The following is a 13,479-nucleotide window of genomic DNA, read 5'->3' as shown; positions in this document are numbered from 1 at the left end:
TGGACGTAAAAAAATGATTGTAATTCAAAAGCGGTCGCCGGACAAGACCGCGAAAGAACAAACAGGAAGAAGACCACGATTCAACCGCACGATGGACGCAATTTTCACGAAATAAAAAATGGAAGATCACATACACGGATCAAACGAATTCACGTCTTTGTCCGAAACGGTATCCAGAACAATTACCAGCAGAATTGTCGTTCGGCTATATTTCCGGGTAGCTTTTTACACGACACAAAGGAGCAGAGTGCACGTGGCAACGATTATATCAGCGGAAGAACAATACTGCCGCCGGCAGAGTGTAATAGACGGCGCACAAAGAGGTCTTGGAACTGTCCTGGACGTAGCTCGGTGAATTAATAAAATTAACCGACATCAATTTATATATGGAGAGAGGAGTGTATTTCGGTGGCGAGCGAATTTCCGAAAAAGGAAATCGCTTTGACCCAGAAAGTTGCGCCGGTGTTATTAATGCAGGCTGTTGGCCACGGTGCACAGAGAAAATATCCATATAGTTGCATACAGAGAGAGAGAGAGAGAGAGAGAGAGAGAGAGAGAGAGACCGTGTGTCGGTGACGAAAAGACAGGCTGTCGTCCGGAAAAGTTGCAATTTCCGGTCGAGCGGCTCGTTCAATGGCTCACGAAAGTCGATTAACGAGCCTGACAAAGCGGTCGACCCTGCGATTCCTGACGTGTTCGTCCACCGTTGAGCTATTAATATTTCGATTAAGCCGACGCCTAATTCGGTTAGATCAATTACCCGCGCCTAACGTCCCCCGGTAAACAGACTCCTCTCGTCCGAGCTGATCGTACGCGACAAGATCCCGGGGTCCCCCCAGTCAACCACGGCTTCCGTATTGCGTCATTAATGAGCCCGACACTCTTTAATGACCCTGACATTGCCGGCAGAATTCATTTCTCGCTACACGAATTCCCCGAGACACGCGACACATCTTACAAAACAATCGTTTCGTTAAAATCGTCGAGCACGGTGGCGACGAATCATAGTTTAAGTGAGGAAGGCGTGAAGATTATGTCGCAGGAAAAATACTGGCTCATTCTACGCGAGATGGCGGATCGATAATGTCGAATGAAGTTTCTTCGTATGTGGTTCCGTTTCCGAGATAATAAATGTCGATTAGGAGGGTGACGTGTCTGACCAGTGCTGGCTGATTCTACTGATACGGAGCAGGTGCGTTTCTGCGTTTTAAATAAATGTTTCCACGCTTGGTTTTTTTACCGAACGGTGTCTAACTGGAATGTCGATTGTATAAACATTGTATTTTAATTTTTTTAGTAATTTTTGTATATATATATATAATTGTAGCAATTTTGCATCTGTTTTGAAGAAGAACTGGCTGACCGAATGTTCACGTTACATTCATGGTACACAACGAAGTAAATGAAGGCATGAAGGGATAAATGAAATAAGGTTAACAGTAACTGATAATAGTTTATAAACATTTCTTAGCAAGCGAAGAAATTTGTTCTGCAATAAATGCAATTCTTTAAAATGTAAAATCATAAGCAAACTGCGAATTTTATACATTTATACCAAAATGTAGTGGCTTTAAATTGTAAAAAAATTAAACGAATTTTTGACCCATTGGAATAATTAAAAACAGAAAGCAATTTCAAAGCGGCTCCCGTTTCTTGCAATCGACGCATTCAATTTTTATTTTGCATATAAAAATCCTTAGTCGAATCTTACAAACGAGACACAACTTGTTGATTTAAAATATAAAGTAAGAATAGTTGAACTATTTCCGGGCCCTTTGTACAACAATCTCTGAAAATTATACTCGAGCGTTGATTACCCGCTAAAATCTTGAAGAGGGCCTTAACACAGAGCCCGAGGAACAAAGCAGGAGATAATTGGGCGAAGCGCCATTGAAAAAGGTAATCGACGCGGTACAAAGTATCGAGACGGTCGGAAATTGCGTAATTCCATAATCCCAGTTGTCGCGGATTATTGTCGCGGGGCAAATTGGTTCCGCGCGGCGACAAGCATCGCAATTATTAAACTGAAATTAGGGGACCGATCGTCGACGCGATAAGATTCAAGCTCGCAATCAGCGAGCGCCGCTCGTCACAGAGGCCGAGTTTATTTTCCTTGTTGCGCGTCGGGAACGATTCAGAGGCGGCTGGTCTCTGGGGGAGTCCGTCATTTCCGTCGTGGTTCGTGACAACAAAAATGGTAAAACGCCACGGAGAACAATGGCCGAGTCCGGTAATGACGACTGAGGAGATCATTTTCCTTCGTTGCAACATGATTTTCGCGCGCGACGCCCGTCGATATCATACCTTTTTTTTTTCATTCTTGTTTTATCTTCTCCTTCCTGGTCCTCCGACGATACTATTTATTCCTGCGTCTCGGAAACGAGGGAACAGTGTTCGGTGATCTGCTATAGCAATCATGAAGCATCTCGTGGGCGTTGCTGTTGCCGCCGTTTTGGTGCTCGCTGTAAGTGTCATTTTGGGCTCGAGTATTTTCAAAGGGTTCCAGGGTGTCTTGTGATCCCAGGATTTTTATTAACATTTGCTTGGTAAATGTTGGAGTTAGTCATTTTATTCTGTCAAAAATTGTCATAAATATGTTTCAGCAAGTCTATTAGTTCTTGAAGTAATAAATAAATTGTGAAATCTCTTGTCTTTATTACTAGGCATAAAAAAATTATAAAATATGAATCTTGACAATATTTAATACAGTCTGCATTGGACACTAGTTCTCTAGTTTAAGTGTGACCAATTTTATTTTTGTGAAAGAAATTAATTTGGTTTTAATCTCCGGTCCCATATTTTATTTTAGTAAAGTGTATTTTAAGAATTCAATTTATTGTTTGAATAATAAATGATCGAGGATGCTAAGGTAATTATCGTGTTGATTTAAGTAGGGCTTTACAACATTTATAAGCAATCTACCAGAAACAAATCTTTGATGCACAAACGATTTTTATACGAATTGATTGAAAACAAAGACATGCATAAATGAAGCTCAACCCGCCAGCCACAAACTAAATTAACAATAATTACAATCCGCTGGTAAATTAAACACTCCGGTTCACAGACTCGGACAACTGGGTTTGCGTCTCGCATATGGTTACGTAGGAATTATTAAACTGTGAATTTTTGCGCGTTTATACGGCAGAAAAAAATTAAAAAGAAAATGGCGAAACGTGAATGTGAATAAAATATGATGCAGCTTCATTTCTGACTCACTGAATTGGAACTAAGCCGATAAAGAAAGAAACAAAATTGTACCTGACTTTTGTTTCAGTAAATTTCTCTTGTAAAATTTCAACCTACATTTTTATAAATATTTACATACTAAAGTCCATTCGATGTATTAAAGCAAGATAATGCTTGTAAATTCTCTGCATTCCTGAAACAATTCTCCACTTCCGGACTAAAATAAAAAGAAATTATAATAAATAATAAATAAATATAATTATAATAAATTAAACCACTGTATCTTACATTTTTTCACGCGAAATAATCATATTCTAAAATATTGTATAAATATTGTATAGGAGATCCAAAAGCAATTCTCAAGGATCACAAGACACCCCTAATCACAACCCTACTTCCAAAGGGTCTGCGCTACACAGTCCTCATTATATACCACCTAGCCTAAGTTCAAACTAAATTCGAGGTTACTGGAGCTCCACCGACGTCCTTGTGGATGTTTAAACTCCCAACGGGTGGACCAGGCGACATGATGACCAAAATGATTCCTAGAGGGAAAGACAGTCCTCAACAGGGTCTCATGGGCATGATGACCAAAATGGGTGCAAAAGAAAAACGCAGTCCTCAACAGGATCCCATGGATACGACGACCACAATGGTTCCTAGGGAGAAGCGCAGTGCTCAACAGGACCCCATGGATATGACGACCGCAATGGGTCCTAGGGAGAAGCGCAGTCCTCAACAGGGCCCCATGGACATGATGAACAAAATGATTCCTAGAGGGAAAGGCAGTCCTCAACAGGGTCCCATGGGCATGATGACCAAAATGGGTCCTAGGGAGAAGCGCAGTCCTCAACAGGGTCCCATGGATATGATGACCACAATGGGTCCTAGAGGTAAACGTAGTCCTCAACAGGATCCCACGGATATGACGACCGCAATGGGTCCTAGGGAGAAGCGCAGTCCTCAAGATGGTGGATCAGACTGTCCACCACCACCCCATGGTCCACCACCCCATGGACCACCACCCCGTGGTCCACCACCCAATGGTCGACCCCCATGTGGTCCACCTTCGGACCCCACCAACTCTGACACCCCTGGAACAGGCGAAGCAGAAGATGCGGCAAAAACGATGAGAAAGAAGAGGTCCCCTCAAAACCCACCTGATCAAAATGACGCACCTAACGTCTCGGTGGGTGATATGCCTCGTAGTATGCCAACATATCCAGTTCCCCATGGCAATATGGGCACAGTGTCGAACATGATCATTAGCACAGCCTAAACATGTCGTGTAATTGTGATGTGTTTTTTAATTTAAATTAGGGGATGAAAATCGAGGGGGTGTACTGTTCCTAGCTTAGGTATGGCTATCTACCCTGACACTCTAGCGCTACTAAGGACCTGTTTGTAGTTAATGAATAAATCTCTTGAGAAAAGTATTCGCCAGCTCAATATTGTGAAATTTACTTGAGGTTGATTGTTATTGTATCGATGATTGTTGAATACAAATTTAATAAAATTGGCGAAATGTAATCGCCTGTGTAACGGAGTCTCCAATGGGATTTCGTTTCTTATGACATTGTCTTTGGAAACATTTATTTCACGTACGAATCCTTTTCCTCCGAGTAAGTGGAAACGGTCAGCCATGATCAGACAGGATAGACGACTGATCGAGTTTAATTATCTCGAAAACGGAGCCAGTTACGAGAAAACTTTATTCCACATTTTCGATTCCTTATATCCTGTAGAATTAGCAGAATTTTTCATATTTTTTCACCTGCACGCCAAGTAACTTTTTTTTAATAATTTCAAAGTCTAAGGAAAAATGACTTATACCCTACATCCAGCAGTGACGTTTAACTTAATTTGGAATTTATTGTTTTCAGTTGTTTTGTTAACCAGCAATTATATTAATCACAAACTTAGAGCAAATAAATTATGTTTTTTGTTAAGTAGTTTATCTTCGGGTTAGAAATTATCGAAGAAAATTAATTTCTTGCCTTCATTGGAGATTAAACATTGCTATGCAGGATTTAGAGTACGAATCATGTTTTCTTTAGGTTTAGTTTAATTGTATAAAAAATTTATTTGTTGTCCTCATTGAATTTTGAACATCACAGTTTACCATTTAGGGTTAAAATAATTTTTCTGGGCGGAAAATTGTACATGCAGTCTGATGACGTGAGATTTAGATTTCAATCGACAAATTCTGGTTTGTTATTACTGAAACTCGATCGAACAGCACACATTCACTTAAGTACCTCTCCAAACCAGAAACTAGAAACTTTCTGCTGATCATCCTAAAATCCCCAGGTTTCAACGTTGCCTCTGCAGGCACGGAGCAAACACAACTTTCAAGGAAATTCATCTGAAATGATGTCAGAGAAGAAGAACGAATTTACGACTTTCCCGTAGGGATGAAAATAGAATTACTGTTTTCTTGTTCTTGCAGTGTGTGATATGCGTGAACGCCAGGGCCACGATGCAGACGGCTCCTTGTGGGCACCGTGTGGTTTGCAGGTAAAATACAATGTCAATTCACCAATAAAATAAATTATTATCCGGTCACTATAAGGCCCACCATACAAAAATTATTCAAAAAATAAAATAAAGAAAACAAAACTATTAGTTTCATAATAAAATAGACATACTTTATTTGCTCGTGTTGCAGACGTTGTTTCGTCAAGACAATACAAATGGCGGTCTCGCAGAGGCTGTTGCCATTGCGCTGTGTCATATGCAGAGCCAAGATCCTGCGTCTCAAACAGACCCTCATCCCGCGGGACGTAAGTATCACCGACTATGGCAACATCAAAATTCGTATACCTACTTGCAGCTTCTACATCTGATTCTTAAAATTGCTCTTCTCTTTCGTACAAATTATGTACTCCGTTAAGTCAATATTTAGGCAGCTTCGCAATAATCAAATACACAATCTTTTCTCGATATATGTCGCGAATACCCGGCTCATAAAAGTCGCAGAACTGTCCCCACTCCCGCGCGGTATACCCGCTAGGGAATAGTAATATTAAATAGAATAGTATCTCCTGGACGATATATGTCACTGGTAAGGCCCGTGTTGTTGACATATATCGAGAAGACACTGTACTGAAATGATTTTCAGTTGTGCGGTACAGAATTTTCGATACGTTTGATATATAAAAATCACATGCAACAAGAAAGAGTTAAAATTGAATTTACATAATTCAAAAAATATTCTTATTGAACTTGTCGCGATTACAATGAAACCACTACAGAAAATCGTACATCAAGTTTTGGGGGGTCGTTGTAAACGGAAAACTTCAATCTTCAAATTCATGGTACATTTAATCAAGAAACAAATTTGTTAATATTTCCAGAGAAATTTCAATTCGTACGGTTTTCGAGAAATAATATGTCTCCAGCTCCCCACCCTATATGATATACAGAAACATATCAAAACAAAATGAATGTAGTACGCTTCTTCCTCGGTCGACAGATTTTTATGCAGGACAAAAATTAATTAAAAAAGCCACGTAAAGAAACGTTTTTAAATACCTTAAATGTTTTCACTGTTTCTCGTCTGATTTTCTCATTGCTGTCACAGATTCGTAAAATCCACAGTCTAGCGATCGGAGCGTCAAAAATTCTACAGATTTTTATGCAGGATAAAAATTAATTAAAAAAGCCACGTAAAGAAACATGTTTAAATTCCTTAAATGTTTTCACTGTTTGTCATTTGATTTTCTCATTGCTGTCACAGATTCGTAAAATCCTCAGTCTAGCGATCGGAGCGTCAAAAATTCTACAGATTTTTATGCAGGATAAAAATTAATTAAAAAAGCCACGTAAAGAAACATTTTTAAATTCCTTAAATTTTGTCACTGTTTCTCATCTGATTTGCTCATTGCTGTCACAGATTCGTAAAATCCACAGTCTAGCGATCGGAGCGTCAAAAATTCTACAGATTTTTATACAGGATCAAAATTAATTAAAAAAGCCACGTAAAGAAACATTTTTAAATTCCTTAAATTTTGTCACTGTTTCTCATCTGATTTGCTGATTGCTGTCACAGATTCGTAAAATCCACAGTCTAGCGATCGGAGCGTCAAAAATTCTACAGATTTTTATACAGGATAAAAATTAATTAAAAAAGCCACGTAAAGAAACATTTTTAAATTCCTTAAATTTTGTCATTGTTTCTCGTCTGATTTGCTCATTGCTGTCACAGATTCGTAAAATCCGCACGAATTTTTCAAAAAATCGCAAAGTCGTTGTCAAAATAATTTCGAGGGCCACGGTGGGTGGAAAGCTTCGGGAACAGAATGTCGTTGGTTTCTTGGCGAAAAAAAGGTTGGAATTAAAAAACCCCGGGCCAGTGACGTCAACGGTCTCTGTGCTGCGGCAGCGAGCGCGCTGACACCGTGTATATCACATGTCCGATCACAATTGCCCCAGAAATTCGTGTTTGTTTCGTATCGCGAGGCCGAGCTGGCTCGGCGATTGGTCGATCCGATTCCGAGGCGGCGTAAAATCGCGGCTAATTGGAGCGGACTCGAAAAGCCCTCGTCGCCTTTCATCGAGGCCGAATCCCAGAGGGGGTTCGGCCACTCGCGACGCTATGACCATTCCGTTCGGGAAAGCTTTCCATAAATACCGTACCGAGGCCTGAATGCTCTCGTTTCTCCTCCTTCATTTTTTCTCCTTTTTTCATTTTTTCTTCCCTTTTTATTTTTGGCACATTCCGCTGCAATTAATCGGAATTTCCGACGCGTACGCTAGAAGCGAGCCACGAAATAATTCGCTCGAGCCACGGCGTGTTTCGTTTCTTCGATAAATAAACGATCCCCCGGCAAACGGGTCGAACCCGACAGCAACCCGACCCGATATATTTTTCTCGAATTTCCATTCACTTTGCTCCCCCCGCTATTCTTTGTCTTTTATCCGCTTTTTATTTTAGCTTTTTGTTTTCGCTTTTTCGCCTTCTTGTTTTGTTCCGCTTTTCTTCGGGCACGCATTGTCCCGGAACCGAACCTTTGAGAGTTTCCTGCGGGATTGTTGTCGAGAGCACTCGATTAATTTTTCCTCTCGCTCGGGGAAATATTAATTAACCACGCGGGGCTTGCACGTCTGGGGAACTGCTGTACTCCGCTGTTCGTTTGAATTCGCGGCGAAACCGGGATTAGTTTGACTTGTTTTTCAGCTTCAGTGCTAATAGAATGTTCGTTTGATTAAGCGTTTGGAGAATTGAACGAGTCGGGCGGTTTTCCGGATAAACAAATTTGCATAAAGATGAATTCTTCCGTCTACTAGATAGTAAATGATTAATCTCATTGACTGTGGATCTGTATGGTTCAGACGAAATTTTAAAATACAAGAAGAAAAATCCACAACAAATTTTCGGACGCACACACAAAAATTATTTTCTTGGTCTAATTTCTGTAAAGTAATTTATAATATTATAAAACATCAGGCTAACTATTTCTAATTCTTTTCACCAGTAGTCCCGTAAAAATATTTGTAGAATCGCTAGGCATTTAAAATATTGTTCACTCCCATTCATCCCTTATTAATTTCATTTTATATCAGATTGATAAAGAAATTGGTACGGTCGAAAAATAAACAAATCTGTAGATTCAGTGGCAGGATTATAAAAATAGAAAATCGATGTTCTACTTTTCCAGAAGCATCAAAGATTGAATAGGGGTTGAAATAGGGGTTGAAATGTTTTTCTCCCATTTGCAAGTGAAAACAGCCACTTGACTGATATTAATCATTCCTGTGCCAACAGTATTCGATGTCAGGAAAGTCCTGGGTCCTGCCACAGAGTTCATCGGAGTACAATATGAGCACCGGAGGGGCTGGAGGGGTTGCTGGACCCGGTGGCAGATGGGTAGCCAGTAGCGTACCCGCCTCCGCGTCCCTGTACTCGATGGCCAGTGGCTCATCCTCTATTTCTGGTCAGTGATTATCCTGAATAATTCCCCGGAACAGAACGGAAATAAATTACGTAGCGAAACTAATATTTAATGAACCTCTCTGAGGGGTGCTCTTGTCTAGACGTGTATATCCACTGCGGTACTCGAGAATTAATTTCATGTAAACAACCGAACCTAGTATACTAAAATTTTGTGGATATATTCGTAAATAGTTCAAGTAACACCACAAATTTTTACAAAATATTCTCGTAAAAATTGTGGAAGTTATAAATAAATACACAGGAATCAAGAAGCGTTCTAGTCTAGACACGTATATTCAGTACGGTATTCGGGAATTAATTGCAAGTTAACAACTGAACGTAATAAATTAAAATTGTACGTCTGCATTCTCGCATATTTCAAGTAACACCACAAATTTTCACAAAACGTTTTCTTAAAAATTGTTGAAGATATAAATAAATACACAGGCCTCAAGAAGCGTTCTAGTCTACACACGCATATTCAGAACGGTATTCGGGAATTAATTACAAGTAAACAACTGAACGTAATAAATTAAAATTTTACGTCTGCATTCTCACATATTTTAAGTAACACGACAAATTTTTACAAAATATTTTCGTAAAAATTGTGGAAGTTATAAATAAATACACAGGCCTCAAGAAGCGTTCTAGTCTACACACGCATATTCAGAACGGTATTCGGGAATTAATTACAAGTAAACAACTGAACGTAATAAATTAAAATTTTACGTCTGCATTCTCACATATTTTAAGTAACACGACAAATTTTTACAAAATATTTTCGTAAAAATTGTGGAAGTTATAAATAAATACACAGGCCTCAAGAAGCGTTCTAGTCTAGACACGCATATTCAGTACGGTATTCGGGAATTAATTGCAAGTTAACAACTGAACGTAATAAATTAAAATTTTACGTCTGCATTCTCGCATATTTCAAGTAACACCACAAATTTTTACAAAACGTTTTCTTAAAAATTGTGGAAGCTATAAATAAATACACAGGCCTCAAGAAGCGTTCTAGCCTACACACGCATATTCCGAACGGTATTCGGGAATTAATTACAAGTAAACAACCGAACCTAATAAATTAAAATTTTACGTCTGCGTTCTCACATATTTTAAGTAACACGACAAATTTTTACAAAACGTTTTCTTAAAAATTGTTGAAGCTATAAATAAATACACAGGCCTCAAGAAGCGTTCTAGCCTACACACGCATATTCCGAACGGTATTCGGGAATTAATTACAAGTAAACAACCGAACCTAATAAATTAAAATTTTACGTCTGCGTTCTCACATATTTTAAGTAACACGACAAATTTTTACAAAATATTTTCGTAAAAATTGTGGAAGTTATAAATAAATACACAGGCCTCAAGAAGCGTTCTAGTCTACACACGCATATTCAGAACGGTATTCGGGAATTAATTACAAGTAAACAACTGAACGTAATAAATTAAAATTTTACGTCTGCATTCTCACATATTTTAAGTAACACGACAAATTTTTACAAAATATTTTCGTAAAAATTGTGGAAGTTATAAATAAATACACAGGCCTCAAGAAGCGTTCTAGTCTAGACACGCATATTCAGTACGGTATTCGGGAATTAATTGCAAGTTAACAACTGAACGTAATAAATTAAAATTTTACGTCTGCATTCTCGCATATTTCAAGTAACACCACAAATTTTTACAAAACGTTTTCTTAAAAATTGTGGAAGCTATAAATAAATACACAGGCCTCAAGAAGCGTTCTAGCCTACACACGCATATTCCGAACGGTATTCGGGAATTAATTACAAGTAAACAACCGAACCTAATAAATTAAAATTTTACGTCTGCGTTCTCACATATTTTAAGTAACACGACAAATTTTTACAAAACGTTTTCTTAAAAATTGTTGAAGCTATAAATAAATACACAGGCCTCAAGAAGCGTTCTAGCCTACACACGCATATTCCGAACGGTATTCGGGAATTAATTACAAGTAAACAACCGAACCTAATAAATTAAAATTTTACGTCTGCGTTCTCACATATTTTAAGTAACACGACAAATTTTTACAAAACGTTTTCTTAAAAATTGTTGAAGCTATAAATAAATACACAGGCCTCAAGAAGCGTTCTAGTCTACACACGCATATTCAGAACGGTATTCGGGAATTAATTACAAGTAAACAACTGAACGTAATAAATTAAAATTTTACGTCTGCATTCTCACATATTTTAAGTAACACGACAAATTTTTACAAAATATTTTCGTAAAAATTGTGGAAGTTATAAATAAATACACAGGCCTCAAGAAGCGTTCTAGTCTAGACACGCATATTCAGTACGGTATTCGGGTATTAATTGCAAGTTAACAACCGAACCTAATAAATTAAAATTTTACGTATGCATTCACACATATTTCAAGCAACGTTGCAAATTTTTACAAAATATTTTATCGAAGATTGTGGAAGAAATGATTTCCCGTTTTAATGCTTGCCTTATCTGGATTGTGGCAAAATGAGACGTTTGTTTGATAACAGGAGTGTCTTCCGTATCATCTTCGAGTTCGTCTTCGGCGTGTAGCACAGGAAGTTCGAACCTGGGCAAACCGACGAGGGTGAGGCAACCTTCCGGCGAGATTTTGAGACGCTCGCAGACGCAGTCCATGAAGATGAGGATTCAGGTCAGTTGGACGGGCGAGAGCGTTTAGGTGACGTTTAATATCGTGCCTCGGCTAACTCTGTTTTACGGACGTGTCGCAGGAGTACCAGGATCCTGTTCCTCAAGTTAACGAGGAGGAAGAGGTCATGAGGGAGAACCGGGAACGTAGATTGCCGCCGATCAAGGAATTCCAGAGGGACTTTCGTGCGGGAAAAGCCTCCACTAGGATACGGTAAATTGATTCTACTTCTTTCTACCATTTTGTCCACCCCCCTCTCCCTCCACGTGAAACAGTACTTGGACAAAATTTTTAATTATAAGAGGGACCAGCTCTTCAGCGTGTAGATTATGTGGTTCTGAGTCTGGATTCTTAGTCCACAAGCTGAAGAAGTGATCCTGGGTCTGACCTCCTAAATTAGAAGCTGAAGAACTTGTCCAAATTCAGAACTCTTAGTCTCGAAGCTGAAGAAGTGGTCCTGGGTCTGACCTCTTAATTTAGAGGCTGAAGAACTGGTCCAAATTCAGAACTCTTAGTCTCGAAGCTGAAGAAGTGGTCCTGGGTCTGACCTCTTAATTTAGAAGCTGAAGAAGTGGTCCAAATTCAGAACTCTTAGTCTCGAGGCTGAAGTGGTCTGAACTCTTGAATCCTCGTTTCGAATCCTCTTCGACCCGGACCCAAAAAATCCCAGGGGGGTCTTCAAGGTCGAGAAAATCAGATCGGAAATCCGCAACGCGTTCGCACCGTTTGTTTCGCAGATGCGCCCAGAAGATCGTGACTCAGCTCGAGACATCACCGAGTCCGAGGGTGTTGTCGAGCGGCGGGGCGACGCCGACGTCCTCGTCGTCCTCGAGATCGACGACGAAGAGGCCGCCGACGGTGCCGAAGTCGTCGATAGTGGTGCAGGAGGTTCAGAGATCGAAGAAGGAGAAGGAGCGGGAGAAGGAGCGCGAGAAAGCAGAGAAGGCTCGACAGAAGGAGGAGGAGAAGGCGGAGAAGACCAGGCAGAAGGAGGCGAAGAAGCTGGCGAAGGAGGAGAAGAAGAGAGCCAAGAAGGAGGCGAAGGCGAGGCGAAAGGAGGCGGAGGAGGCTCTGATCAGGGAGGAGAAGTAGTCTTCTGTCGATTAGGGGCGTGCAACGTAGACGTTTCATCGCAAGGTGGGACGAGGTATTCGAAAAGCCTGGACGACCCTCTCGGTCCCGTCGGGCCGAAGGATTTTCGATACACTTTCGACAGAACACCCGCCCCTGGGATCTCTTCAAGGTGCACCGCGTTCAAACATGCGCTCGAATCAAACGTTCGCGAGGTCGCAAAGTCTTTTGTAATTCACCGTATAGCGTTTCCGCCCGTGGCAAATATTGTTTCGTAGGTCTCGAGGTCTTCAAGTTTGTCCTCCTCTTTCTTCAGGCTGGACGAGTCTATTCGACCGAGTGCCGACGTATTGAGCCGACGCACTTCCGTTCGTATTCTAGTCCTGCGCCGAGACCTTTTGGAGTTCGATGTTTTTTTATCGGGGTGATATCGAACATCTTGGTACGGAACTTTAGGGGATGTTTTTCTAGGGGTTTTGAGATTGCATGTACATTTTCTCGGGACGAGGAGATCGAAACTGTGATCACTATGAATGATCGAATACACCGTCGATAAGAGAGGGTGAAAATTGTAGATTTTAGTTTTGAATTTTTTGTTTTTAGAGAAAATT

General features: G+C 40.1%; 2 protein-coding genes across 2 annotated transcripts in view; both read left to right on the top strand.

Annotated features, from left to right (window-relative positions):
• The window catches only part of LOC143360305 (uncharacterized), a 99,627-nt gene extending 86,590 nt beyond the window's left edge, over window positions 1-13,037 (top strand). The window contains exons 4-9 of the mRNA XM_076799021.1: window positions 5,639-5,706; window positions 5,858-5,972; window positions 8,957-9,125; window positions 11,658-11,800; window positions 11,880-12,010; window positions 12,535-13,037. Of these exons, the coding sequence (XP_076655136.1) occupies window positions 5,639-5,706; window positions 5,858-5,972; window positions 8,957-9,125; window positions 11,658-11,800; window positions 11,880-12,010; window positions 12,535-12,889 (981 nt within the window). The 3' untranslated portion in view covers window positions 12,890-13,037. The remainder of the gene's footprint in view (window positions 1-5,638; window positions 5,707-5,857; window positions 5,973-8,956; window positions 9,126-11,657; window positions 11,801-11,879; window positions 12,011-12,534) is intronic.
• On the top strand, window positions 2,402-4,763 carry LOC143360185 (uncharacterized). Its single transcript, XM_076798799.1, has 2 exons — window positions 2,402-2,464; window positions 3,653-4,763. The coding sequence occupies exons 1-2, from the start codon at window positions 2,417-2,419 to the stop codon at window positions 4,466-4,468; spliced, it is 864 nt and encodes a 287-aa protein (XP_076654914.1). The 5' UTR covers window positions 2,402-2,416; the 3' UTR covers window positions 4,469-4,763.
• Window positions 13,038-13,479: the final 442 nt, after the last annotated feature.

The sequence above is a fragment of the Halictus rubicundus genome, chromosome 1 (genome assembly GCF_050948215.1).
Source record: "Halictus rubicundus isolate RS-2024b chromosome 1, iyHalRubi1_principal, whole genome shotgun sequence".
Lineage (NCBI taxonomy): Eukaryota > Metazoa > Arthropoda > Insecta > Hymenoptera > Halictidae > Halictus > Halictus rubicundus.
This window is presented reverse-complemented; position numbering and strand designations above follow the sequence as displayed.